The sequence below is a fragment of the Oryzias latipes genome, chromosome 2 (genome assembly GCF_053564925.1).
Source record: "Oryzias latipes strain Hd-rR chromosome 2, Olatipes_Hd-rR_3.1".
NCBI classification, from domain to species: Eukaryota; Metazoa; Chordata; class Actinopteri; order Beloniformes; family Adrianichthyidae; genus Oryzias; species Oryzias latipes.
This window is the reverse complement of record NC_136238.1, coordinates 42,895,825-42,918,885: the sequence shown is the minus strand read 5'-3', so window position 1 is coordinate 42,918,885 and position 23,061 is coordinate 42,895,825. Positions and strand designations below refer to the sequence as shown.

Sequence of the window (23,061 nt, the reverse complement as noted above, 5' to 3'; positions counted from 1 at the left end):
GATGATTTCATTTGAAAATGCATTTTGTAATTTAGAATACAAGATAAAAAAAATAACAACACTCCCCTCCCCCAGACATAATGCATTTTTATTTACAGGTGTTCACAATTTTTCAGCCCAAACTTTCACCTGAAACTTGTCATCTGTCAGTCTGTCATCAGGGCGGGTCCCACCTGACTGAATGGAACAAGTTTCTGGACCTCCAGCTGCATCACTGCTCCTGAACACACTTTTCTGTCTGATTGCAGTTTGGAGAGATGCAGTTTGTCAGAGATCAGCTGTGAAGTTCTGGCCTCAGCTCTGAAGAAAAACCCGTCTAATCTGACAGAACTGGACCTGAGCTGGAACAAGAACCTTCAGGATCCAGGAGTTCTTCATCTGTGTGGTTTTTTGGAGAGTTCAGACTGCAGACTGCAGACTCTGAGGTCAGACTCCATGTTTCAGTTGTGTTCAGATCAATATGATGAGTACAGAGGACTGACTGATGACATGAATACAGAACCATGATTTAGACCCCCCCCCCCCCCCCCCAATTTCCACCTTACCGTGTTTTGCTGACTGGATTCACTGCAACTCTGGGTCTCCTTTTTTCCCACAGAGGTACTCAGGTATATCAGCTGTATACAACTCCTGTGATATTTGCATCTGAACTTAGGTGGAGGAGCATTTTATCAGCAATTATATGAATGAGTGAAATTCAGAGAGGGAAAAAAAATGGTAGATTCACTGTTGCGTCTCTTCAGTTCTCTGTATGGCAGCAGTTTCTCTCCCTGTTCCTCACTGTCTTTTTACCTCTGGCGGCTCTGAGTCTGAGTGGAGCTGCAAAGACAGAAGCAATGGTTTAGAACCCCGTATTACAAGAAAACAGGTATGATACAATACTGGGGGGGCACTTATTTATTTTTAGATTAAACCTTAAAATTAATAAAAGAACAGGACACTAGGGCACTTTTTAATGCGAGGCAAAAAGGACAGGTGCTCCAGCCCCCCTAGGGTCTTATGTGTGCACCTTCATAACAGCCTGAAAAGATTCTTGTATTGCATGTTCTTGTATTCCTCACAGAACAAGCTCCTCTTTGCTAACTGCTGATTTTATGTCTGTTCTTTTGGGGGGGGGCTGTCTTTACGCCAATCAACAGAAGCCCAAGAAAGCAGAGAGCTGTCAAAATAAAATCCAGATTTTCCCAAAAATTAACTTCTAAAGCAACAAATTCAAATTACTGGATACAACAGAAATCGATCTATCGACCGGCCCTTAGGCCAGATAGAATCAAACGCCAAGCAGGGTCTAGCTCCCAAGCCTTGAGTTTGACACAAATGTCCTAAGGACAAATGTCCTTTTAAACCAGGAACAATTTTTGATTGTTCCTGGTTTAAAAGGAACCAGAGTGTTTAGTGTCTGCAGAATCTTTCCATGGAACAACTGAATGCTGGTTTTCTTTTGTCCTCTTCAGTCTTCTTCATCTGAATCTGTGTTGAACCTCATGAAACTTCAGCAGTTCAAGTGGAAACATTGCTGATGTCATAGAAATGGAATCTGCTCTCTAATTGAAGATTCCCACTTCAAGCCAGAATGATCTGTTGACTTTGATTTTTCAGACCTTGTTGTGTCTGTGACCTTCACTCAAATATTGCATTGCTCTGTCGTTTCTCTCCCATCAAATGTGCCGTTAACTATCTGTACTAGTTCAGCAGCAGTTCTGGTCATGAGTTCTTCAGGGCCAAACTGGTAATCCCAGTTCTTTTTTAAATCTCTTTAACACAGAAGAGGATTTTCTGTGCCAGAGGTTCTTAACAGGATTCTGTCTATTTTAACTTTGCTGTTGGAAAATTTTTCAATGTCTCTTTTCCAAGTTTTCACGAATCAGCATTTTTCTTTCTTGAATCATCATCCTCTGTGAAATATCTGCAGGGGGTCTAAACTTTTTTTGCTCACTTGATTTTGTGTTGGATCCATTAAAATGTGATTGAACAACGGAGGTTTTTTTTACTCATAACCTTTCATTTAACGGTCGTCATGATTTATCATCCCAAATTTCACCTGAAAATGTCATCTGTCAGTCTGTCATCAGGGCGGGTCCCACCTGACTGAATGGACCAAGTTCCTGGACCTCCAGCTGCATCACTGCTCCTGAACACACTTTTCTGTCTCATTGCAGGTTGAAGAAATGCAGTTTGTCATGGATCAGCATTAAAGTTCTGGACCTAACTCTAAAGTCCAAACCTTCCAATCTGAGAGAACTGGACCTGAGCGAGAACAACCTGCAGGATTCAGGATTTCTTCACCTGTGTGGTTTTCTGGAGAGTCCAGACTGCAGACTGCAGATTCTGAGGTCAGACTCCATGTTTCAGTTGTGTTCAGATCAATATGATGACAAAGTTGTGTTGACCCACAGTGAGCAGAAATGTCCAGACTCTGAATAGAATCTGGATCAGCGTGTTAAAACAAAGGCAGAGGACATGAATTTGATGCGCATATTGCCTTTGATTTAAACAGACAATTGTCTTAAATAAAGCATGTGGAGGGAGGAAGGGAGGGGGATGGTGCAATCCACGACACACATCTGTACAGAACCTGGGCTACTGATCTTTATGAATCGCAGCTCATCCAAGTCGGATCATCTGAGCACCCCTTACTAGCTTTCCGTTGAATCCAGTGTCAGAGCATGTAAGAAGTGCATAAAATGATAAAGCTCAGAGACGTGAGTCTGTCCTTCATTAGGACCACTGCTTTCACTACATCTCCTATTATGCATTGGGTTAATGTGATAGCATCTCTTACTCTTACATCTTGATTCCAAACATCTATTCTAACAGTTTGTAAAACTTCTTAAGGAAATCAGAGTTAAACGGTTTATTTCTCCTTCAAGGTTCTTGTTGGAGAACAAAGGAATTAAAGTCAGAAATTCCAGTGTTTTTGGTCCAAATCATCTTTGTAACGCAAACAGCTGCTTTCTAGTAGAGTCTGTTTGAGGGACGAACTCTATCCACTTCTAAAAAAACTTGAAGTTAAGTTTAAATAGAAGTAAAACAAAATCAAAGAAACAGGAGGTCTTTTTAGTCTAAAGTGAATCAAACATGCTGTGATTATATGTATTTGTCAAAAGTCGCACAGGCACAAACATTTTTTTTTATTAATTAAAGTTAAATAGATTAATTTTTAGAAAGAATGCCATTTTGTTTGATTTTTGTGGGTTTACATAAAATTGCAATTTCTTTAATTGGACGGGAAAAACTAACAGGGCAATTTCACAACTTGTAGGAAAAATTTATCACATAAAATGCATGTAAGATTGTGAAGAGACAGTAGATCAATACAGATAATAGTTTCTCTTTTTGTTTTATTTTGGTAGTGTGTTGCAGGATATTTGTCAAGGAAAAGGAGCACCTTGGCTCAAAAAAGGTTGAAAAAAAAACTGGTTTGGATGAAGCCACAGGCTGATGTTTGACTTTCACACATCTGGACTTCTTTCCTGAAGCAGCTGCATGTTGTCCTGAATGTTCCTGAATGTTCTTCTTCTCTGCTTCTGCTGGACTCTTCTGATCTGCTGCTGTTGCTTCACATCTTTGGACTTTTTCTAAACTTTCTGATCTTCTTCAGCTCTGAACTCCTTAGAAGAAGTGAAGGATGAAAAACATGAACTTTGTCTTTAAACTCAACTCTTTGTTCTGGATTCAGGTTGAGGAGCTGCAGATTGTCAAAGACCAGCTGTGCTGCTCTGGTCTCAGTTCTGAAGTCCAACCCGTCCCACCTGACAGAACTGGACCTGAGGAACAACAACCTTCAGTTATCAGATGTTGAGCAGTTCTGGGATCTGGTGGAGAGTCCAAACTCCAAACTGCAGACTCTGAGGTCAGTAGAGGGTTGGAGTCAGTCCAGCTGCTTCCAGATGTTTGGTCCTAAAGTTAGTCTGAGAGCAAAGATGCAGAGTTTCCTGTGAAGCTGCAGCTTCTCAGTGAAGCTCTGAGGAGAATGATGACAGGCTTCAGGACAACAGTCAGCCAATCAGAGCAGCAGAAGCTCCAACAGGTGAAGATGACAGGAAGCTGCTGCTCTGAACAGGACTGAAGCTCCTGCTGCTCTTTCTGCTGCTGTGCTGCATCACTGACTGACAGACCAGGATCAGGAGACACTCCATCTGTGCTTTTTGTCTATTTGCAGTTGGAAGTACTGGTGAGTCTGATGTTCCTCCTGGAGGAGCAGAGAGGAGCAGCAGGAGCAGCTGGTCTGCAGAGATGTTGTGACTGGACGGTGTTCCTGGGAGGTGGAGAGCAGAGTGATGGAGGAAGATCTCGGAGAGAACCCACACATGCACTTTCCACACAGAAAGGTCCCCCATTGATGTTCTGTTTCAGGTCCCCTTCTTGCTGTGAGGCAAGAGCGCTAACCACTGTGCCACCGTGCAGCCCACTTATAAAATAATAAAACAAAATAGATAAAATAACAGTTATAATAAGAAGAATACCAGCAATCTAAATAATGCAAAAGAGCAACGAGATGATTAAAGTGACAGTTTAAAGTGACAACAGTGCTAAGAGCAGTAAGTAGATGAGTCAGTGATGGCAGTCTTTGGTGAAGAAAATGTTCTGAAGCAGGAGTGAAGGTTTTCAATGTGAGTTTGTAGCAGGGAGTGGAGGGGGCAGAGGGGGGAGGGTAGGGAGGGATTTGAGTGTCCTTATCGCCTGATGGAGGAAACTGTCCGTGAGTCTGCTGGTTCTGGCCTGGAGACCTTGCAGTAGGATTGGGCGATGTCCCCTAAATTGGCAGTTGACGATGTTTGCAGTCAACCATCGGGATGGACGATGATATCGTCGGGGGGGCTATTTTTTATTTTTCGCTGTTGTATAATTGCTATTCGTTATTTTACTTTATTACTTTATTTATTTTATTTACAAAATAATGACTCATCCCCCATGATCCAGTCTAAACTAAGGCCAGTGACTTTAAAAAAAATAAAATAAAAAAAATAGAAAAGAAGTGGTCCGGTCCTGCACTTGTGGAGCGAGCGACACAGTTTTGTGTTTTAGGGGAAGTAAGGATGCTTTGTTACGTGTGGGAGACTTAGGACTGTGATCCGTCCTGCAGCTCTACGTGAACGAGCAACCGGAATTTAGGAGAAGCGGGTCTCCCGGTAAAAGTGTGTGTCGGGGCAGAGCTCGGAGCGCTAGCTAACGCAGTGTGTAAGCATCGAAGCAGAGAGGCCGCTCAGTCCTTAGAAACCGTTCAAATAATCACGTGGATTTGTGTTTCCAGTCGTGTCCCGACAAATTAAAGGCTGATGTTATTCCCACATATTTACGTTCAGCCAAGGTGCAGATTGCAGCATTTCCCACATGGATTTTATGTTCATGCTAATGTTGTTAGCACGTGTTAGCATACTGCTAATCCTGGCTTCCGGCTCCGATTTTCAACAGAAAAAGCACTGACCACACGGATTAAAATTAAAATGATGAGCGAACAGGCGCTTCATAATAACCGTAACATTAATAAAAGCACGTTTAGGAGATCATCTTGTATATTACCGAGCTGACGTATCTATGTATGTAGCCGCTCGGCGGAACTAAGCTTCTCTTCCGTTTTTTAAAAACACTACTGCATGTGCAAATGATTTATTCCGACCGAAAGTGTGACCCATGTGAATGTTTTTTTTCTGGGCCCATCTACACGGTTGGATTCTAATCCGACCAATAATCCTTATCAAGATATTTTGCACATGTAACCGCGTTTTATGGTGTCTCTCCATCGTGATATCAGTCACCCATCACGATGGACGATGGTATCGTCCATCGGCACAACCCTACCTTGTAGTCTCTTCCCTGATGGCAGCAGGCCGAAGTGTCTCTGGGATGGGTGTGAGGGGTCCCCTGCAATCGCGATGGCTTTGCTGGTGAGGCGGGAGTGATAAATGTCCGAGAGGCCAGTGAGAGGGACACCGATGATCTTCTCAGCTGTTTTCACAATGTGCTGCAGAGTCTTCTGCCAGAACGCGGTGCAGGCTCTGTACCACGCGGTGATGCAGCTGGTCAGGATGATCTTGATGGCTTCACTGTAGTAGGTCTGCATCAATGAGTTCTATCGCTAGAGGAGACATCACGCGATTCCTCATGGGAGGAGAGCACCGCCATCTTGGTGAGGTGAAGTCAATGCTGCAGTGCATGCATGTGAACACATTTTTTGCAAAATGCCAGTTCAACTGCCAAAATCAGAGAAATGAGTCGACGAAGAAGGAAGGCATAACATTTTACAGGTAGGTACTAAAATATTTCTCCTTTAATGCTGCAGGGGCTTCATTAATAGGGTTAGGGATCTGGATGCTGGATCTCCTAAAGAAGGCAGTCAATAGATGAGGTGAGTGTCCACAGCTGGTTCCAATCTGAAAGACAGAGCAGAGATGGGAGGGAAAGAAGAGACTGCCAAAGGCACCATGACAGCACCTCCCCCTCAACGAAATGAGTCCACGAAAGAGGAAGGCATAACATTTTACAGGTAGGTACTAAAATTTTTCTCTTCTAATGCTGCAGGGGCATCATTAATAGTACACATTTTGACATGAATGATGGTGATTCACGATGATGCCAGACTGCTCTTGAGAGGGTAGACCCAGGTGGAAACTGAAGGAATTTATTTTTTGTGGTTCTCATTTCTCCTAGGTTTTTATCTTCAACACTCGTGGTGAAAAGACCTGAAGATGAGGCGGAAAAGCAAAGTAAGGAAACGCCATTACTTGGAAGCCAAGACAAAACTTGGTGACCAGACCAAGCACCATTATGGACAAAGAACTGGCGATGGCTGCTGGTGCTGGATCTCCTAAAGAAGGCAGTCAATATGTGACTCTTCTCATGACAACACAGGTTGGTTTACAACGGGCGTTTATTTGCACTTCTGCAGGTCATCAGACTTCTTGTGGGACATTGCGTGCCTTCGCTTTCATAACGCCTTCATTACGCCGTGAAAACTATAACAAAACATTATATATGTTTCAGGAGAAATAAACAATACAAAATAACACAAAACAAGCATAACAAATACCTCGTTTCCGCTTGTCAAGAAAAAGAGTCTCTTTGAGTCCAAGGTATTTCTTTTTGCAGCTCTTTCTCCCAGCTTGAACTCCTAATTGCTGCAACCTCATGAGCAAAAGACGTGCTCACCTGCGGCCAACATAAAAGGCTCAAATTCTCGTGAGAATAATCCTATTCCTCTGAACATAATTCAAACAAAATTCACTGTACACTCCAAAGAAATAAAAATTAAATCACCAATTATTAAACATTTCACAACCCATGGACTTCAATAAAATATATAAATTTCAGCTGCATTGACACAATTGATGAGGTGAGTGTCCACAGCTGGTTCCAATCTGAAAGGCAGAGCAGAGATGGGAGGGAAAGAAGAGACTGCCAAAGGCACCATGACAGCACCTCCCCTTCAACGAAATGAGTCCACGAAAGAGGAAGGCATAACATTTTACAGGTAGGTACTACAATTTTTCTCCTTTAATGCTGCAGGGGCATCATTAATAGTACACATGTTGACATGAATGATGGTGATTCACAATGATGCCAAACTGCTCTTGAGAGGGTAGACCCAGGTGGACACTCGTGGTGAAAAGACCTGAAGATGAGGCGGAAAAGCAGAGTAAGTAAACGCCATTACTGGGAAGCCAAGACAAAACTTGGTGACCAGACCAAGCACCATTATGGACAAAGAACTGGCGATGGATGCTGGTGCTGGATCTCCTGCAGAAGGCAGTCAATAGATGAGGTGAGTGTCCACAGCTGGTTCCAATCTGAAAGGCAGAGCAGAGATGGAAGGGAAAGAAGAGACTGCCAAAGGCACCATGACAGCACCTCCTCCTCAACGAAATGAGTCCACGAAGGAAGAAGGCATAACATTTTACAGGTAGGTACTAAAATTTTTCTCCTTTAATGCTGCAGGGGCATCATTAATAGTACACATGTTGACATGAATGATGCTTATTCACGATGATGCCAGACTGCTCTTGAGAGGGTAGACCCAGGTGGACACTCGTGGTGAAAAGACCTGAAGATGAGGTGGAAAAGAAAAGTAAGTAAACGCCATTACTTGGAAGCCAAGACAAAACTTGGTGACCAGACCAAGCACCATTATGGACAAAGAACTGGCGATGGATGCTGGTGCTGGATCTCCTAAAGAAGGCAGTCAATATGTGACTCTTCTCATGACAACACAGGTTGGTTTACAACGGGCGTTTATTTGCACTTCTGCAGGTCATCAGACTTCTTGTGGGACATTGCGTGCCTTCGCTTTCATAACGCCTTCATTACGCCGTGAAAACTATAACAAAACATTATATATGTTTCAGGAGAAATAAACAATACAAAATAACACAAAACAAGCATAACAAATACCTCGTTTCCGCTTGTCAAGAAAAAGAGTCTCTTTGAGTCCAAGGTATTTCTTTTTGCAGCTCTTTCTCCCAGCTTGAACTCCTAATTGCTGCAACCTCATGAGCAAAAGACGTGCTCACCTGCGGCCAACATAAAAGGCTCAAATTCTCGTGAGAATAATCCTATTCCTCTGAACATAATTCAAACAAAATTCACTGTACACTCCAAAGAAATAAAAATTAAATCACCAATTATTAAACATTTCACAACCCATGGACTTCAATAAAATATATAAATTTCAGCTGCATTTACACAATAGATGAGGTGAGTGTCCACAGCTGGTTCCAATCTGAAAGGCAGAGCAGAGATGGGAGGGAAAGAAGAGACTGCCAAAGGCACCATGACAGTACCTCCCCCTCAACGAAATGAGTCCAAGAAAGAGGAAGGCATAACATTTTACAGGTAGGTAATACAATTTTTCTCTTTTAATGCTGCAGGAGCATCATTAATAGTACAAATGTTGACATGAATGATGCTGATTCACGATGATGCCAGACTGCTCTTGAGAGGGTAGACCCAGGTGGACACTCGTGGTGAAAAGACCTGAAGATGAGGTGGAAAAGAAAAGTAAGTAAACGCCATTACTTGGAAGCCAAGACAAAACTTGGTGACCAGACCAAGCACCATTATGGACAAAGAACTGGCGATGGATGCTGGTGCTGGATCTCCTAAAGAAGGCAGTCAATATGTGACTCTTCTCATGACAACACAGGTTGGTTTACAACGGGCGTTTATTTGCACTTCTGCAGGTCATCAGACTTCTTGTGGGACATTGCGTGCCTTCGCTTTCATTACGCCTTCATTACGCCGTGAAAACTATAACAAAACATTATATATGTTTCAGGAGAAATAAACAATACAAAATAACACAAAACAAGCATAACAAATACCTTGTTTCCGCTTGTCAAGAAAAAGAGTCTCTTTGAGTCCAAGGTATTTCTTTTTGCAGCTCTTTCTCCCAGCTTGAACTCCTAATTGCTGCAACCTCATGAGCAAAAGACGTGCTCACCTGCGGCCAACATAAAAGGCTCAAATTCTCGTGAGAATAATCCTATTCCTCTGAACATAATTCAAACAAAATTCACTGTACACTCCAAAGAAATAAAAATTAAATCACCAATTATTAAACATTTCACAACCCATGGACTTCAATAAAATATATAAATTTCAGCTGCATTTACACTCCCACCAAAATCACTCCTATGAAGAATAAATGGGATTTTCAAGTCAAACCACTACTGCTTTTGTTACTCACTCTGCTTCTACAAGCGTTACAACCTTATGAACAGGTCTATCTAAATGCAGTAGTCTAGTGTGTGAATTATAGCCATTGTTTCATAGAGAAAAGTTCTCAGAGATGTAGTGTCAAGTCTGGTTCCTGTCTTGTCAAGCATGACCGCAAGAATACTTCGGATCGTTCTTATTTGGCGCTCCCAAACTCCACCCATGTGACTTGAAGATGGAAAATTTGCCACAAACTCACAACCAAGAGCTCTTTGACGTCCACTTTCTTGAGCAACTCAGAAAACTCTTTTCTGGCTCCCATAAAATTGGTGCCTTGATCACACCTTACGTGGCGAACTGGTCCTCTGATTGCCACAAAGGTTCGAAATGCATTTATGAAAGCATCAGTCGTCATATCATCCAGTGTCTCAATATGAACAGCTCTTGAGCACAAGCAAGTAAACAAGAGGCCATATCTTTTTAATTCTTTCCTTCCATCCTTTACTATAAAGGGACCAAAACAGTCAAGGCCACAATATGTAAAAGGAGGGGTTGTTTCCGTCCGCTCGCTTGGCAGATCAGCCATCTTCTGAACTTCTGTATTTCTCCTGTATCTCCTACATTTCACACATTTGTAAATGTGTGAGGAGACCATGTTTCCATATCCCATTCGCACGCAGTTCATTCATGGTCATTCCTATGCCCTGGTGACAAACACGCTCATGATAGTGCTTCACAAGCAAGGATGATACATGAGACTTTTTGGGATGTATAGCTGGATGTTTTGCACTATAGTCCAGGGTTGATCTGCAAAGCCTTCCTCCAACTCTGAGGACTCCGTCGTCATCAAGAAAAACATTTAAACGGTGTAACTGATTGTGTTTGTTAAAAGAGTTGACTTTTCCTTGTTTTAATTTCCTTATATCTTCTGCGAAGGCTTCTCTTTGTTCCAACTTAATTATAAGCAGTTCGGCTTGTCGCCTTTCCTCGCCTTTACTCCCTTACGTTCTTAGACAAATCTTTTCAGCCTGGCAACAGCTTTCACAACTCTAGACCAGTCTGAAAACTTGGTGAAGCGGTTCACAACTGAATCCGTTTCTGTTTTCACAGTGTTGACACAAGACTTGCAAAGCTCTGAGTCTGATATTTCCAAAACTCCCACCATCTCCTCTTCACCAACTTGCATTTCAAGTGTCTGTTGCCAGAGATAATCTGGACCCGTTAGCCAGTTAGATTCTCTTAACTGTGATGCAGTTAACCCCCTTGAGGCATGGTCAGCTGGATTGTTTTCTGAACTGACATAATGCCATTGCTTTGGTTCTGAGCTCGACCTTATGCGCTGAATGTGGTTGGCTACAAAGGTGTGGAACCTCTTTGCATCATTGTTCACATATGCAAGAACAACCTTTGAGTCTGTCCAGAAGTACACGTCCAAATTTTCAATCTCAAGTTCCTCTTTGACAGCTGCTTGGTGGGGGCCACCCTTGCCTTTCCCATTACAAGCAAACAACACACCTTTCCTGATTCACTTACTGCTCGGAGATATGAACAGGATCCGTATCCATTATAACTTGCATCTGAAAAAAAATAAAAATAAAAAAAAAATTTAAAAAAATAACTTGCATCTGAAAAGTTGTGGAGTTCAAAGAACTCCTCTTCTTGTCATGGACTTGTCCTTGACAATAACTCTGAACTGGAATTCGTCAACTTCAACACACCACTGGACACCTAAAGCACGCTCGATGTAAAGTTCACCAAAAGCCATGTTTATGTCTTCACTCTGTGAACGTTCTGAAGGTGGTATTGCAGTACAGACTTCTGAATGGTTAGAGACTAACTTGTGGAGACGAAGATTCCCAGTTTTACATAGAGCTCTTGCCTCATTCACCAGATGTATGGCTTCAGCTGGAGTTTCACAGCTCATTTGGCCATCATCAACATGGAAGCTTCGTTGAATGAAATTGATAGCCTCTTCGCTAAAGGTTCCGTGGCCCTGTGATGCCAAATACTTGAGTCCGAAATTAGAACAGCCTGGAGATGAGGCAGCTCCAAACAGGTGGACTCTCATTCTATACACTGTAGGGGCGGAGCTTAGATTTCCATTTTCCCACCACAAGAACCTGAGGTAGTCTTGATTGTCACTTACAACATGAAATTGATGGAACATCCGTTCAACATCACACATGATAGCTATTGGACCTTTTCTGAACCGGCAAAGCACACCAACTAAGGTGTTTGTGAGATCTGGCCCAGTAAGAAGATGATCATTTAGAGAGACGTCTTTGTATCTAGCTGAGCAGTCAAACACCACACGGATCTTACTTGGCTTGTGTGGATGGTAAACCCCATGGTGTGGAATGTACCATCCAGGCTGGTTATCCAACTAAGAATGTGGAACCTTTTCAGCATCTCCTCTTGATTTTATGTCATTCATAAAATGAACATAATCTTTGAAGTACTGTTCATTCTTTCGCAGCCGTCGCTCTAATGATGCTAACCTGTGGAGTGCATAACCTTTGTTATCTGGAAGCTCAGGCTTGTCCTCCCTGAATGGCAGTGGGAGTTCATAGTGGCCATCTTCTTTCTGCCTGATGCCTGCCTTTATTTTTGACAAGAAGAGAAGGTCATCTTGAGAGACTGGATTAACATCTGATGCTTGATCTGAGAAATCTGACTCTAATGCTCTGATAATTTCTGTTGAAGTGATTTCTCTTATTTGAGTTTGACATACAAAGCTTACTTCTCTCCTGAGTTCAACTGATGGATGTGCAGATGGTGTTACTTGGCTGACTATTATTCTGTGGCTGACTCCTATAGAGTCAACACAATCACTTGAGGATTGTGAGCAGCCAACAACGCTCCAGCCCAAATCAGTTCGTTGACCATATGGCTGATTTTCTTTACCAGGCAGAATCTCCTTTGGTTGAAGGGCTTGGTGGCAGTTGTACCCAATAAGAAGGCCGACTTCACAAGACAGCAAAGGTGGGATCTTGTCAGCCAACTTTTCCAGATGAGTCCACTTTAGAGCAGTAGATGATGTTGGGATGTGTGATCTATTTGCTGGAATATATTCTCGTGTGAAAACTGGTGGCAGTGAGATCCTTCTTTCCAAGTTGTATCCTCTTACTTGTAGGTTTGTTAGCCTTTGACATGAAATACTTGCTAACTTGGATGACATTGTGGACAAAATGCAGACTTACATTTTCCTTGTGGGTGTTGAGATCTTGTGCTACTTCATCTAAAATGAAAGTAGTATCACTTTGGGCGTCTAATAATGCCTAAACAAGAATCTCTCGATCTGGTTCTTTTGAGGATGATACCCAAACTGGTACTATGGAGGAGGTTTGTGAAATTTGACTTTCTTGTATCACTCTGTTTGATGTTGCTGCTTCAATGGTTTTCTTTGTGTTTTCATTTTCTGTTATTTTATCCTTTGGATTTTGTAGTGTTGACTTTTGCTGCTCTTTAAAGTCATCATTGTGCAAACAGGTGGGATGTTTCTTTTGACATTTTCCACATGTACTTCTTTTGTAGCACCTTTTTGACTGGTGGCCAGCCTTCAAACAGCCAAAACAGAGTTTTTCTGCTTGCACAAACTTAACACGGTCTTGCAAATTCTTTTCACAGAACTTTTTACATTCTGCGATGAAATGTCTTGAATGTTTACAAAATGCACATGGTGGGTAACTTCTTTCTGTTGTGTTTGTAAACAGAGTCTTTGCTTGAACTGGTTGATATTTTGGTTGTTAAGGTTTTTCTCCTTCCACACTCTTTAACTCTGCTGTTATGTTCGTTTATGAGGAACAGAGATGATGTTCCTGGGTCAATTTGACCCGTTGAAGGTTTTATTAATTAAAAGATGTCTGAAACCCAAAAAATCCTAACAAGCAGTGTGAATATACCAATACTAACTCCATTCCTAATTATTCTATCAAAATTTAGTGAAATGGTGGTCCTTACCTCTAACAGGAAGTGGTTCAATTATTAGATAATTCACTTGTTTTTCTTAAAAATATACATGTTCTAACTTTTTTCAAATTTTTCACTACTGTATTACTTTAAAAGACCACCATATAAAACACAATACTTTTACATAACATTGAAACATAATCTTGAAATGTTGTTTTACATACATGCACTGTGAACCAGAAATAAACAAAATCACAGTACAACAGACAAGCAATTGCAATATGAAGTTGTGTGTGTGTCTGTACATACACAGCACAAAAGTGACTATTAATGAAGCCCCTGCAGTCTTATGATAAGACATCATTGTACCTCCAGTTTGACTGCCGGGTCAAATTGACCCGAACAGTATTTATGTTGTATAAACATGCAGGGGGGATTGCAAATATTTGAGATGAACCAAATTCATAATATAAGTGGATTACACTAATTAAGGCAAGCAGAAGAAGTTTCATGCTGAAAAAATACTTTTAACTATTTTTCCTAGATGTTCAAACTTTAAATCGGGTCAATTTGACCCGCAACATAACAGGAGGGTTAATGCTTGTACTGAAAATACAGGATCACAAGCAAGATCTGCTTCTCTTGAGAGGAAGTCCGCTAGTTCTTTAAACCTTGGATACGTGTCAAAGGTTTCTCTAGTTTCCATAACCTTGCGGTTCCAACTGGAAACTAACCAATCTGGAAGTTTGAGCAAGATCTTTTCATTGCAGTCATTGAGAACTTCCAAGGTCTTTACATGTGACATTGCCTTTTCACAGCTCTGGAGGAAGTCTACAAATTCTCTAAGTTCATGTGCATCCTTTGAACTTATTTTTGGCCAACTGTAGAGTTTATCCCTGAAAGACTTCCCTATGATGAATGGATCACCAAATCGTTTTTCCAGGATCTGCCACGCTGAGTCATATGCAGCCTCTGTTCTGAGCATGAAAAATCCTTCTACAGCCTTTTTTGCAGAGCCGCCTACGTACCTTTGAAGGTAGAGCAGCTTTTCATTCTTTGTAATATTTTTTTTGTCTATTAGTGTCTAAAAGACACTTGCCAATCTTTGAATTTCAAAGGATTTCCAGTAAAAATTGTGGGCTCATGTGTTGGAAGACGATTAGCACTTATGGCTTCTGCTAAAATACTAACAAAGTTTGCACCGTCTTGCACATGAGTCGTGGTTGTTGGGGGTGTCGTCATTTGGTATGTGATAGCTTGTGGAATAAATGGAGGACTTGAGGCATCAAGTGTTTGAACAGGGGCTGGAAAAGACTTAGGAAACACAGGAGGTCTTGGTATTTGAAGCATAGATGATGACTTTGTCAAAGGAATATTTTGAGAAGTTCTTACTCTTTCAGTGTTACCTTGTTTGAAGGAAACCTCTGCTTGGTCGTAGACTTCTACTGTAGCTTTAGCAGCATTTAGCTTTTTGACTTCTTCGAGTCGTTAAAGTTTTCTACGTTTGTCTTGTATAGCCTGAAGTCTAGCTTGTTTCTCTGACTCAAACTGAACAAGACGCTCTTTATCTTCAGCCTCCAGCCTTTGAAGTTCAACTGCTTCCTTTTCTTGTTCCTCCAACACTGCCAAAACCTCTTGACATGCAGCAGCTTCTCTTCTTTTGGCTGATTGGACACTTGAGTGCAAAGAATCACACTTTGACCGATCAGACATTGACTGAGATGATGAAACTGTTGAATTTAAGATTGATCCCACATCTGGCCAAGGTTCCTCCTCTTCTTCTGCTGGTGACCCTTGAAGCTGTCTTTTAGCCTTTTGGATAATATATCTTGACAGTGACATACAGGTATCAACCTTGCGCCGCAGGTCTGACTCTGGCGTACATACTTGGCGCAGCTCATCGTACATCCCCTGTACAGCAGAAGAGGTAGCTTAAAGGTCCTCAATCATTTCATTTAGCTCCTCCTTGGAAACTTTATCTGATAACATTTCTTTACTAATTCTCGCATGATATCTCCACTACTGATAAACTGTAGTGTTAACTTTGCTTTCAAATATTTTTACCCCTTAAATGAACAACATTTCTTTTTTCTAAATAAGTCACAAAAACATTTACTTGATACGTAACAATATAGTAGAAACGCTTTAGAATTCCACAGATTACAAATAACTTATTCCTTTAGCTGCAAACTTTAAATCCCCTTTTCACACTACAGTATTTCTTTACTTTTTGGAAAATAACTTTCTGAGCTTCATTGGACGAGCTGCGCTTCCGACAGTCCTTTCATCTGCTTGCCTGCACGCAGTAAGGAAATTGGCGTCGGCTTCCCCGTGGCTCTCGGCTCGGTTTAGCGGGCTTCCGCTGCAGTTTACTCTCTCCTCCCCGTGTGGAGCAGACGAGTTTTCACTATGACTCTTCTCATGACAACACAGGTTGGTTTACAACGGGCGTTTATTTGCACTTCTGCAGGTCATCAGACTTCTTGTGGGACATTGCGTGCCTTCGCTTTCATTACGCCTTCATTACGCCGTGAAAACTATAACAAAATATTATACATGCTTGAGGAGAAATAAACAATACAAAATAACACAAAACAAGCATAACAAATACCTCGTTTCCGCTTGTCAAGAAAAAGAGTCTCTTTGAGTCCAAGGTATTTCTTTTTGCAGCTCTTTCTCCCAGCTTGAACTCCTAATTGCTGCAACCTCATGAGCAAAAGACGTGCTCACCTGCGGCCAACATAAAAGGCTCAAATTCTCGTGAGAATAATCCTATTCCTCTGAACATAATTCAAACAAAATTCACTGTACACTCCAAAGAAATAAAAATTAAATCACCAATTATTAAACATTTAACAACCCATGGACTTCAATAAAATATATAAATTTCAGCTGCATTTACACAATAGATGAGGTGAGTGTCCACAGCTGGTTCCAATCTGAAAGGCAGAGCAGAGATGGAAGGGAAAGAAGAGACTGCCAAAGGCACCATGACAGCACCTCCCCCTCAACAAAATGAGTCCAAGAAAGAGGAAGGCATAACATTTTACAGGTAGGTAATACAATTCTTTCTCTTTTAATGCTGCAGGGGCATCATTAATAGTACAAATGTTGACATGAATGATACTGATTCACGATGATGCCAGACTGCTCTTGAGAGGGTAGACCCAGGTGGACACTCGTGGTGAAAAGACCTGAAGATGAAACGGAAAAGCAGAGTAAGTCAACGCCATTACTGGGAAGCCAAGACAAAACTTGGTGACCAGACCAAGCACCATTATGGACAAAGAACTGTCGATGGATGCTGGTGCTGGATCTCCTGAAGAAGGCAGTCAATAGATGAGGTGAGTGTCCACAGCTGGTTCCAATCTGAAAGGCAGAGCAGAGATGGAAGGGAAAGAAGAGACTGCCAAAGGCACCATGACAGCACCTCCCCCTCAACGAAATGAGTCCACGAAAGAGGAAGGCATAACATTTTACAGGTAGGTACTAAAATTTTTCTCTTTTAATGCTGCAGGGGCATCATTAATAGTACACATTTTGACATGAATGATGGTGATTCACGATGATGCCAGACTGCTCTTGAGAGGGTAGACCCAGGTGGACACTCGTGGTGAAAAGACCTGAAGATGAGGTGGAAAAGCAAAGTAAGTAAACACCATTACTTGGAAGCCAAGACAAAACTTGGTGACCAGACCAAGCACCATTATGGACAAAGAACTGGCGATGGATGCTGGATCTCCTAAAGAAGGCAGTCAATAGATGAGGTGAGTGTCCACAGCTGGTTCCAATCTGAAAGGCAGAGCAGAGATGGGACGGAAAGAAGAGACTGCCAAAGGCACCATGACAGTACCTCCCCCTCAACGAAATGAGTCCACGAAGGAGGAAGGAATAACATTTTACAGGTAGGTACTAAAATTTTTCTCTTCTAATGCTGCAGGGGCATCATTAATAGTACACATTTTGAAATGAATGATGGTGATTCACGATGATGCCAGACTGCTCTTGAGAGGGTAGACCCAGGTGGACACTCGTGGTGAAAAGACCTGAAAATGAGGCGGAAAAGCAAAGTAAGGAAACGCCATTACTTGGAAGCCAAGACAAAACTTGGTGACCAGACCAAGCACCATTATGGGCAAAGAACTGGCGATGGATGTCGGTGCTGGATCTCCTGAAGAAGGCATTCAATAGATGAGGTGAGTGTCCACAGCTGGTTCCAATCTGAAAGGCAGAGCAGAGATGGGACGGAAAGAAGAGACTGCCAAAGGCATCATAACAGTACCTCCCCCTCAACGACCGCCACCGGGCGGGTCCAGGACACCGATCCGGGTGAGCACGGTAGAAGTCCTCAATGAAGGAAGGGTCCAGGATGTATGAATGGGAGATCCACGACCGTTCCTCAGGACCTTATCCCTCCCAGACCACCAGGAACTGTACCCCGGCACCGAACACCCAACACCTGGCGGGCCATGAAAGCCGGGGGGCCGTGGATGATACGGGCAGAGGGGAAGTGGACAGCGGGCATAGAAAGCTTTCCTGGACAGGCTTGATTTGAGATAGGTGGAATGACGGGTGTTCCTTGAGGGCCGCTGGAAGTTGTAAGTGGACGCAAGAGGGATTGATGATCTGCTCGATGGTGTTAAGTCCAATGAAACTGGGAGCCAGCTTACAGGAAGTAGCCTGGATGGGAATGTTCCGAGATGAGAGCCAAACCCTCTGACCAGACTGGTACGTGGGTCCCACCACCCTGTGGCGATTGACGATTCGACAGTTGCTCTTCCTGGTGCACAGGAAGAGCGGCCTCTAACTCCTGGTTAGCTCTCTCCGCCTGACCTTTGGATTGAGGGTGGTATCCGGAAGTCAGGCTAACTATGTCGCCTAAAGCGGTGGGTAACTTTGGAAGACGAAGGAAGTGAGCGGCCTCAGAGAAACGGTCAATGACAGTGAGGATAATGGTGTTGTAAATGAGGATCTGGGTTCTAAAACTGTTTGTGGGCGACACCACTCTCGAACCAGGAGTGCCGGCCAGAGCACTACGTCAAGGCCCGGATGAGGCTGTTTCCTTTTGTTGGTGCATGAAATAAATGACATCAGGCAGGAGGATGGCTTCAATAACTGTAATCCAGACTTCAGGCTTTACATCATTTGGTTTGACATGCAGAGGCAGGTAAATTTCAATAGGTGGATGAACATATGTATATGTGTGGTCTCTAGTAAACACAAATATAAATTCAATATGCAACTTAAATCAAATAAAAAGAACAAAGAAACCAACATGTGCGCTTTATGCTCATTTTTGACTAATTAACACTAATTTACCTGTGCACTACTTAAACTAGGGGTGTCCAAATCCAGGCCTCAAGGGCCGGCAACCTGCTGGTTTTCCAGAAACCCTGCCTCATCTGCTGTTGATTACCTGGATCAGGTGTGTTTAGCCAATTAGGAGCTTCAAAGGCAGGTTGATTGGAAAACATATAGGACACTGGCCCTTGGGGCCTGGAATTGGACACCCCTGACTTAAACATTGTGAATATTTGAACAAAAATACTACAAGAAAACATGCATTAACATAAACTTACTTTGTCATCAATGTACACTAAACTCCCAAGGGAAAAACTTCATTTCATGCCACGCAGCGGCACACTCATGCACGGAGCAAAGCAGGGAGGCAGGTGCCGTGCAGCATCACGATGACGTCATCACTCTTGTAATTAGCATGCGTCTAACGCTAAACAAAATTTAAAGGTAGAGGAATTGTAAACCTAATCATCTGAGTCTTTTGTACAGGTGTTGCCTTGAGAAGGTGGGAGTCCCGTGACAAAGTCCATGGCAATGTGTCACCAAGGACGACTCGGTATGGCAGCGGTTGAAAAACCCAGAGGGCGGGGAGTTAGAGGACTTAGAATGGGCACAGGTATTGCAGGCAGCTACGTAATCTCTGATCGTCAACAACTCCCAGTTTCCCACGTCGTAATTGCGTTCAGCAGAGGAAAGTTTATGGGAAAAGAAAGCGCATGGCTTGAGTTTTCCTGATAATTTCTCCGTCTGAGAAAGGACTGCTCCCACTCCAGATTCAGAGATGTCGACTTCAACAATGAACTGACTGGTGGGGTCGGGCTGTATAAGGATAAGAGCTGTGACAAAGAGTTATTTGACTGGGGCTCAGGACCCCATATGTAAGGTTTGTTGATGGAGGTGAGCTGAGTTAAAGGGGAAGCAATGCTACTGTCATTCCTAATGAAGCATCGATAGAAATTAGCGAACCCCAGGAATTGTTGTAACTTCTTCTGAGTATCGGGGGGTTCCCAACTGGTAATGGCTTCGATTTTAACAGGATCAGGTATTATCTGCCTCAAAAATATAACCCAAAAAAGAAATAGTAGAAACATGAAATTCACATTTTTTGGCTTTAACGTATAGTTGGTTCTCAAGTAAGCATCCCAAAACGAGGCGTACATGGGTCATGTGTTGAGAGATGTCACGAGAGTAAATGAGTATGTTGTCTAAGTAGACAAACATGAAACGATTCAGGAAGTCTCTGAGGACGTCATTAACGAGATGTTTGACTATAGGACGGACTTTCCTCTCCAGTACCTTGGCATAGACTTTCCCAGGGAGGCTAAGGAGTGTGATTCCCTGGTAGTTGGAACACACCGTCCAGTCCCCCTTCTTAAAGAGGGGAAACACTACCCCTGTCTGCCAATCCAGTGGCACAGTTCCCGACTGCCACACGATGCTGCAGAGATGTGTCAGCCAAGACACTCCAACAGCATCCAGAGATTTGAGGTACTCAGGGCGGACTTCATCCACTACCGAAGCCCTGCCACTGAGGAGCTCATTGACTACCTCAGTGACTTTAGCTTGGGTGATAGAGAGCCTCACCTCTGTTTCCTCAGAATAAGGCGCGTCAGTGCGATTGAGGAGATCCTCGAATAGTACCTTCCACCGCCCGACAATGTCCCCAGTCAAAGGCAAAGGGTCCCCGCCTGCACTGAAAACGGTGAATGTAGAGAACTGCTTTCCCCTCCTGATGCGCCGGACAATTTGCCAGAATCTTTTCGAGGCCAACCGATAGTCGATGCCTTACTGAATTCCTCCCAATAATAAACAGTAATAAAAAAAGGTTTCCTCTAAAAAAACTGAGACTGGTTCTTTTATTAACCCGCTCTGGAGGCTCTAAGGGCCCAAATGGGGTGTTAACGTGCCCGCGCCCACACGGTGCGCCTTTTGAATGTGTCAAAGACTGAAAAATCCCCCATTACTGAGACCGCTCCTTATAACCCAGTGTGCCCTATCGTCATGAGAATACGGTTATTTAATGGAGAAACCGTTAGCTTGCATTGCTTCATATTAATTACTTTCCACATGTATTTTCAATATTTGCTTTGTTGACACAATATCATGTTGCCAATTTCATAAGCAATACATTAGGAACACAGGACTGCACGTTGGCGCAGTGGTTAGCGCTCTTGCCTCACAGCAAGAAAGTCCGGCTGTGGGACCTGAACCATAGCATCAATGGGGGACCTTTCTGTGTGGAGTTTGCATGTTCGCGCCGTGCATGCATGGGTTTTCTCCGGCTTCCTCCCACTGTCCAAAAACATGCTTCATAGGTCAATTGGCAACTCTAAATTGTCCCTAGGTGTGAGTGTGAATGGGTGTGTGATTGCGGCCCTGCAACAGACTGGCAAACTGTTCAGTGTGTCCCCTGCCTTCTCCCACAAGTGGCCGGGATAGGCTCCAGCAGCCCCATGAACCCGAAAGGGATAAAACAGCAGAAAATGGGGAAAAAATGAATGAATGAATACTTTAGGAACATCCATTAGATAAAAAATTAATGGACAACCAAGTTTTTAGAAAACCTAGTAATTGCCAAATTTTTATTTTCCAATGTTTTGTGTCATTTGACTTTTTTTCAAATAACACTTACAAATGTTTTCTGTGATACTTGTAGGATTACTTTTTCCCCTTTAAGTTGTTCATCTACTAAAAGTTTCATTTGACACATTTCTTCTAAAAATAATGTGTGTGGAACTACTACCATATAATTTTCTTATATATTACCAAACCATACAAGTTTCATATTGTCCAATTTTATTAAGGATCTGTGGTTTGACTTTCTTATGCCTAACTTACAAGTTTCAAGGCAAGGCAAGTTTAAATATATAGCACATTTCCTGTACAGAGACAATTCAAAGTGCTTTACATAAAAAATTAAAAGAACAATTAAAAACAAATAGTAAATATGAGATCATTAAAATAAAGTTAAAAGATAGTAAACAAGATTTGAATAGATTTGAATTTCAGATAAGAGACAGAATCTTAGAAAATTCATCTATCATTTCCACATGGGCAACCACCACAACTTCCACCATCCCACGAGAGATTTCATCTGTAGGACTTTCTCTTTGTGTCTTTCTATCTATAATCCATTCATAATCAATCACTAATGATAATGGAACAAAAGCAAAATGTCAGCACGTCAGAATGACCAATCCAGTTTATCTGCTTTTACTGACAATGACTGAAACTGTGCAAGTTCCAGATCTGAACAGGTTGCTATGTTTCATTTCTCCACCATATGTCTCTGTTGTTTGTTGGATTAAAGCCTTAAAATCTCCATGTTTTTTCGTCCAATCAGAGCTAAATGCTGCAAAGATGGTTCTGCCTTTAAGTCCTCCCTCTTTCTTCATCTCAGCTTCTTCTCGTTCTTCCTCTAGTACAGTGTTTTTCAACCGGTGTGGAGATGGAGATGGTGTGCCGTGGGAAATTGCCCTCTTTCACTGATCTAAAAACATTTCCCATCTTCGGGATATCAGCTCTGTGTTCATCCAAACAGTCCCTGGTAAAACACTGAGTAGTTAGGAATATGAAATATCGTAAAATACTTTATTTCTTTGTGTTTATTTGATTCTATTAAAGACATTTTGATAAGAAGGACAATACAGCGATTTAGCTGCAGCTATAACTGTTTTCGGAAAAGTCCCGCCCCTTTAAATGTCTCCACCAATCATTCATGGAGGCTTAATCATACGTCATCAGTCTGACCAATCAGAAGTGGTTAAAGTCTTCACTTCCTTGTTCTGATTCTGCTCGTAAAGTCTCTCAGTTCCAACAAAAATACCAGATAAAGCTCGTCTTTAACGGTGTAGCTTCCCACAGAATCCGGTATCAGACCGTGGAAAAAGTGAACAAAAACATGAAGCTCAGAGAAGCCAGTCTTTCTGCGTTCTGTGGCTGTTTACACTACATCTCCCATGATGCACTGGGTTACAGTGACAACGTCTCAGCGCACAATGAGTCTTCCATGTTAAAAGTCTTGAAACCACAACGAACACACATCAAACAGTTTTTAAATCTTCTAACTTAACTTTTATTACATCTTTTAGAAAAAACAGCTGCAGCTTCCAGCTTTTTCTGCCACAATTATCACAAAAATGCACGTGAGATTGCGGAGAGGCTGTAGATCAATACAGATCATGAGTTTCTGGGTTTTTTTGG

General features: G+C 42.3%; 1 protein-coding gene across 5 annotated transcripts in view; it reads left to right on the top strand.

The window, feature by feature from the left end:
• LOC105358602 (NACHT, LRR and PYD domains-containing protein 12) overlaps nt 1-22,180 on the top strand; it is a 99,462-nt gene extending 77,282 nt beyond the window's left edge. For 3 of the 5 annotated variants that reach the window (XR_013652869.1, XM_078939857.1, XM_078939854.1), the window contains 4 exons: nt 249-425; nt 2,160-2,333; nt 3,680-3,853; nt 4,163-22,180. Coding sequence is in view for 3 of the 5 variants with exons in the window: in XM_078939857.1 (XP_078795983.1) it covers nt 249-425; nt 2,160-2,333; nt 3,680-3,853; nt 4,163-4,178 (541 nt within the window). In the remaining 2 variants the exon portion in view is untranslated. The remainder of the gene's footprint in view (nt 1-248; nt 426-2,159; nt 2,334-3,679; nt 3,854-4,162) is intronic. The other 2 variants (XR_013652868.1, XM_023961519.2) reach the window with 2 other exon arrangements.
• The last annotated feature ends 881 nt before the right edge of the window (nt 22,181-23,061 follow it).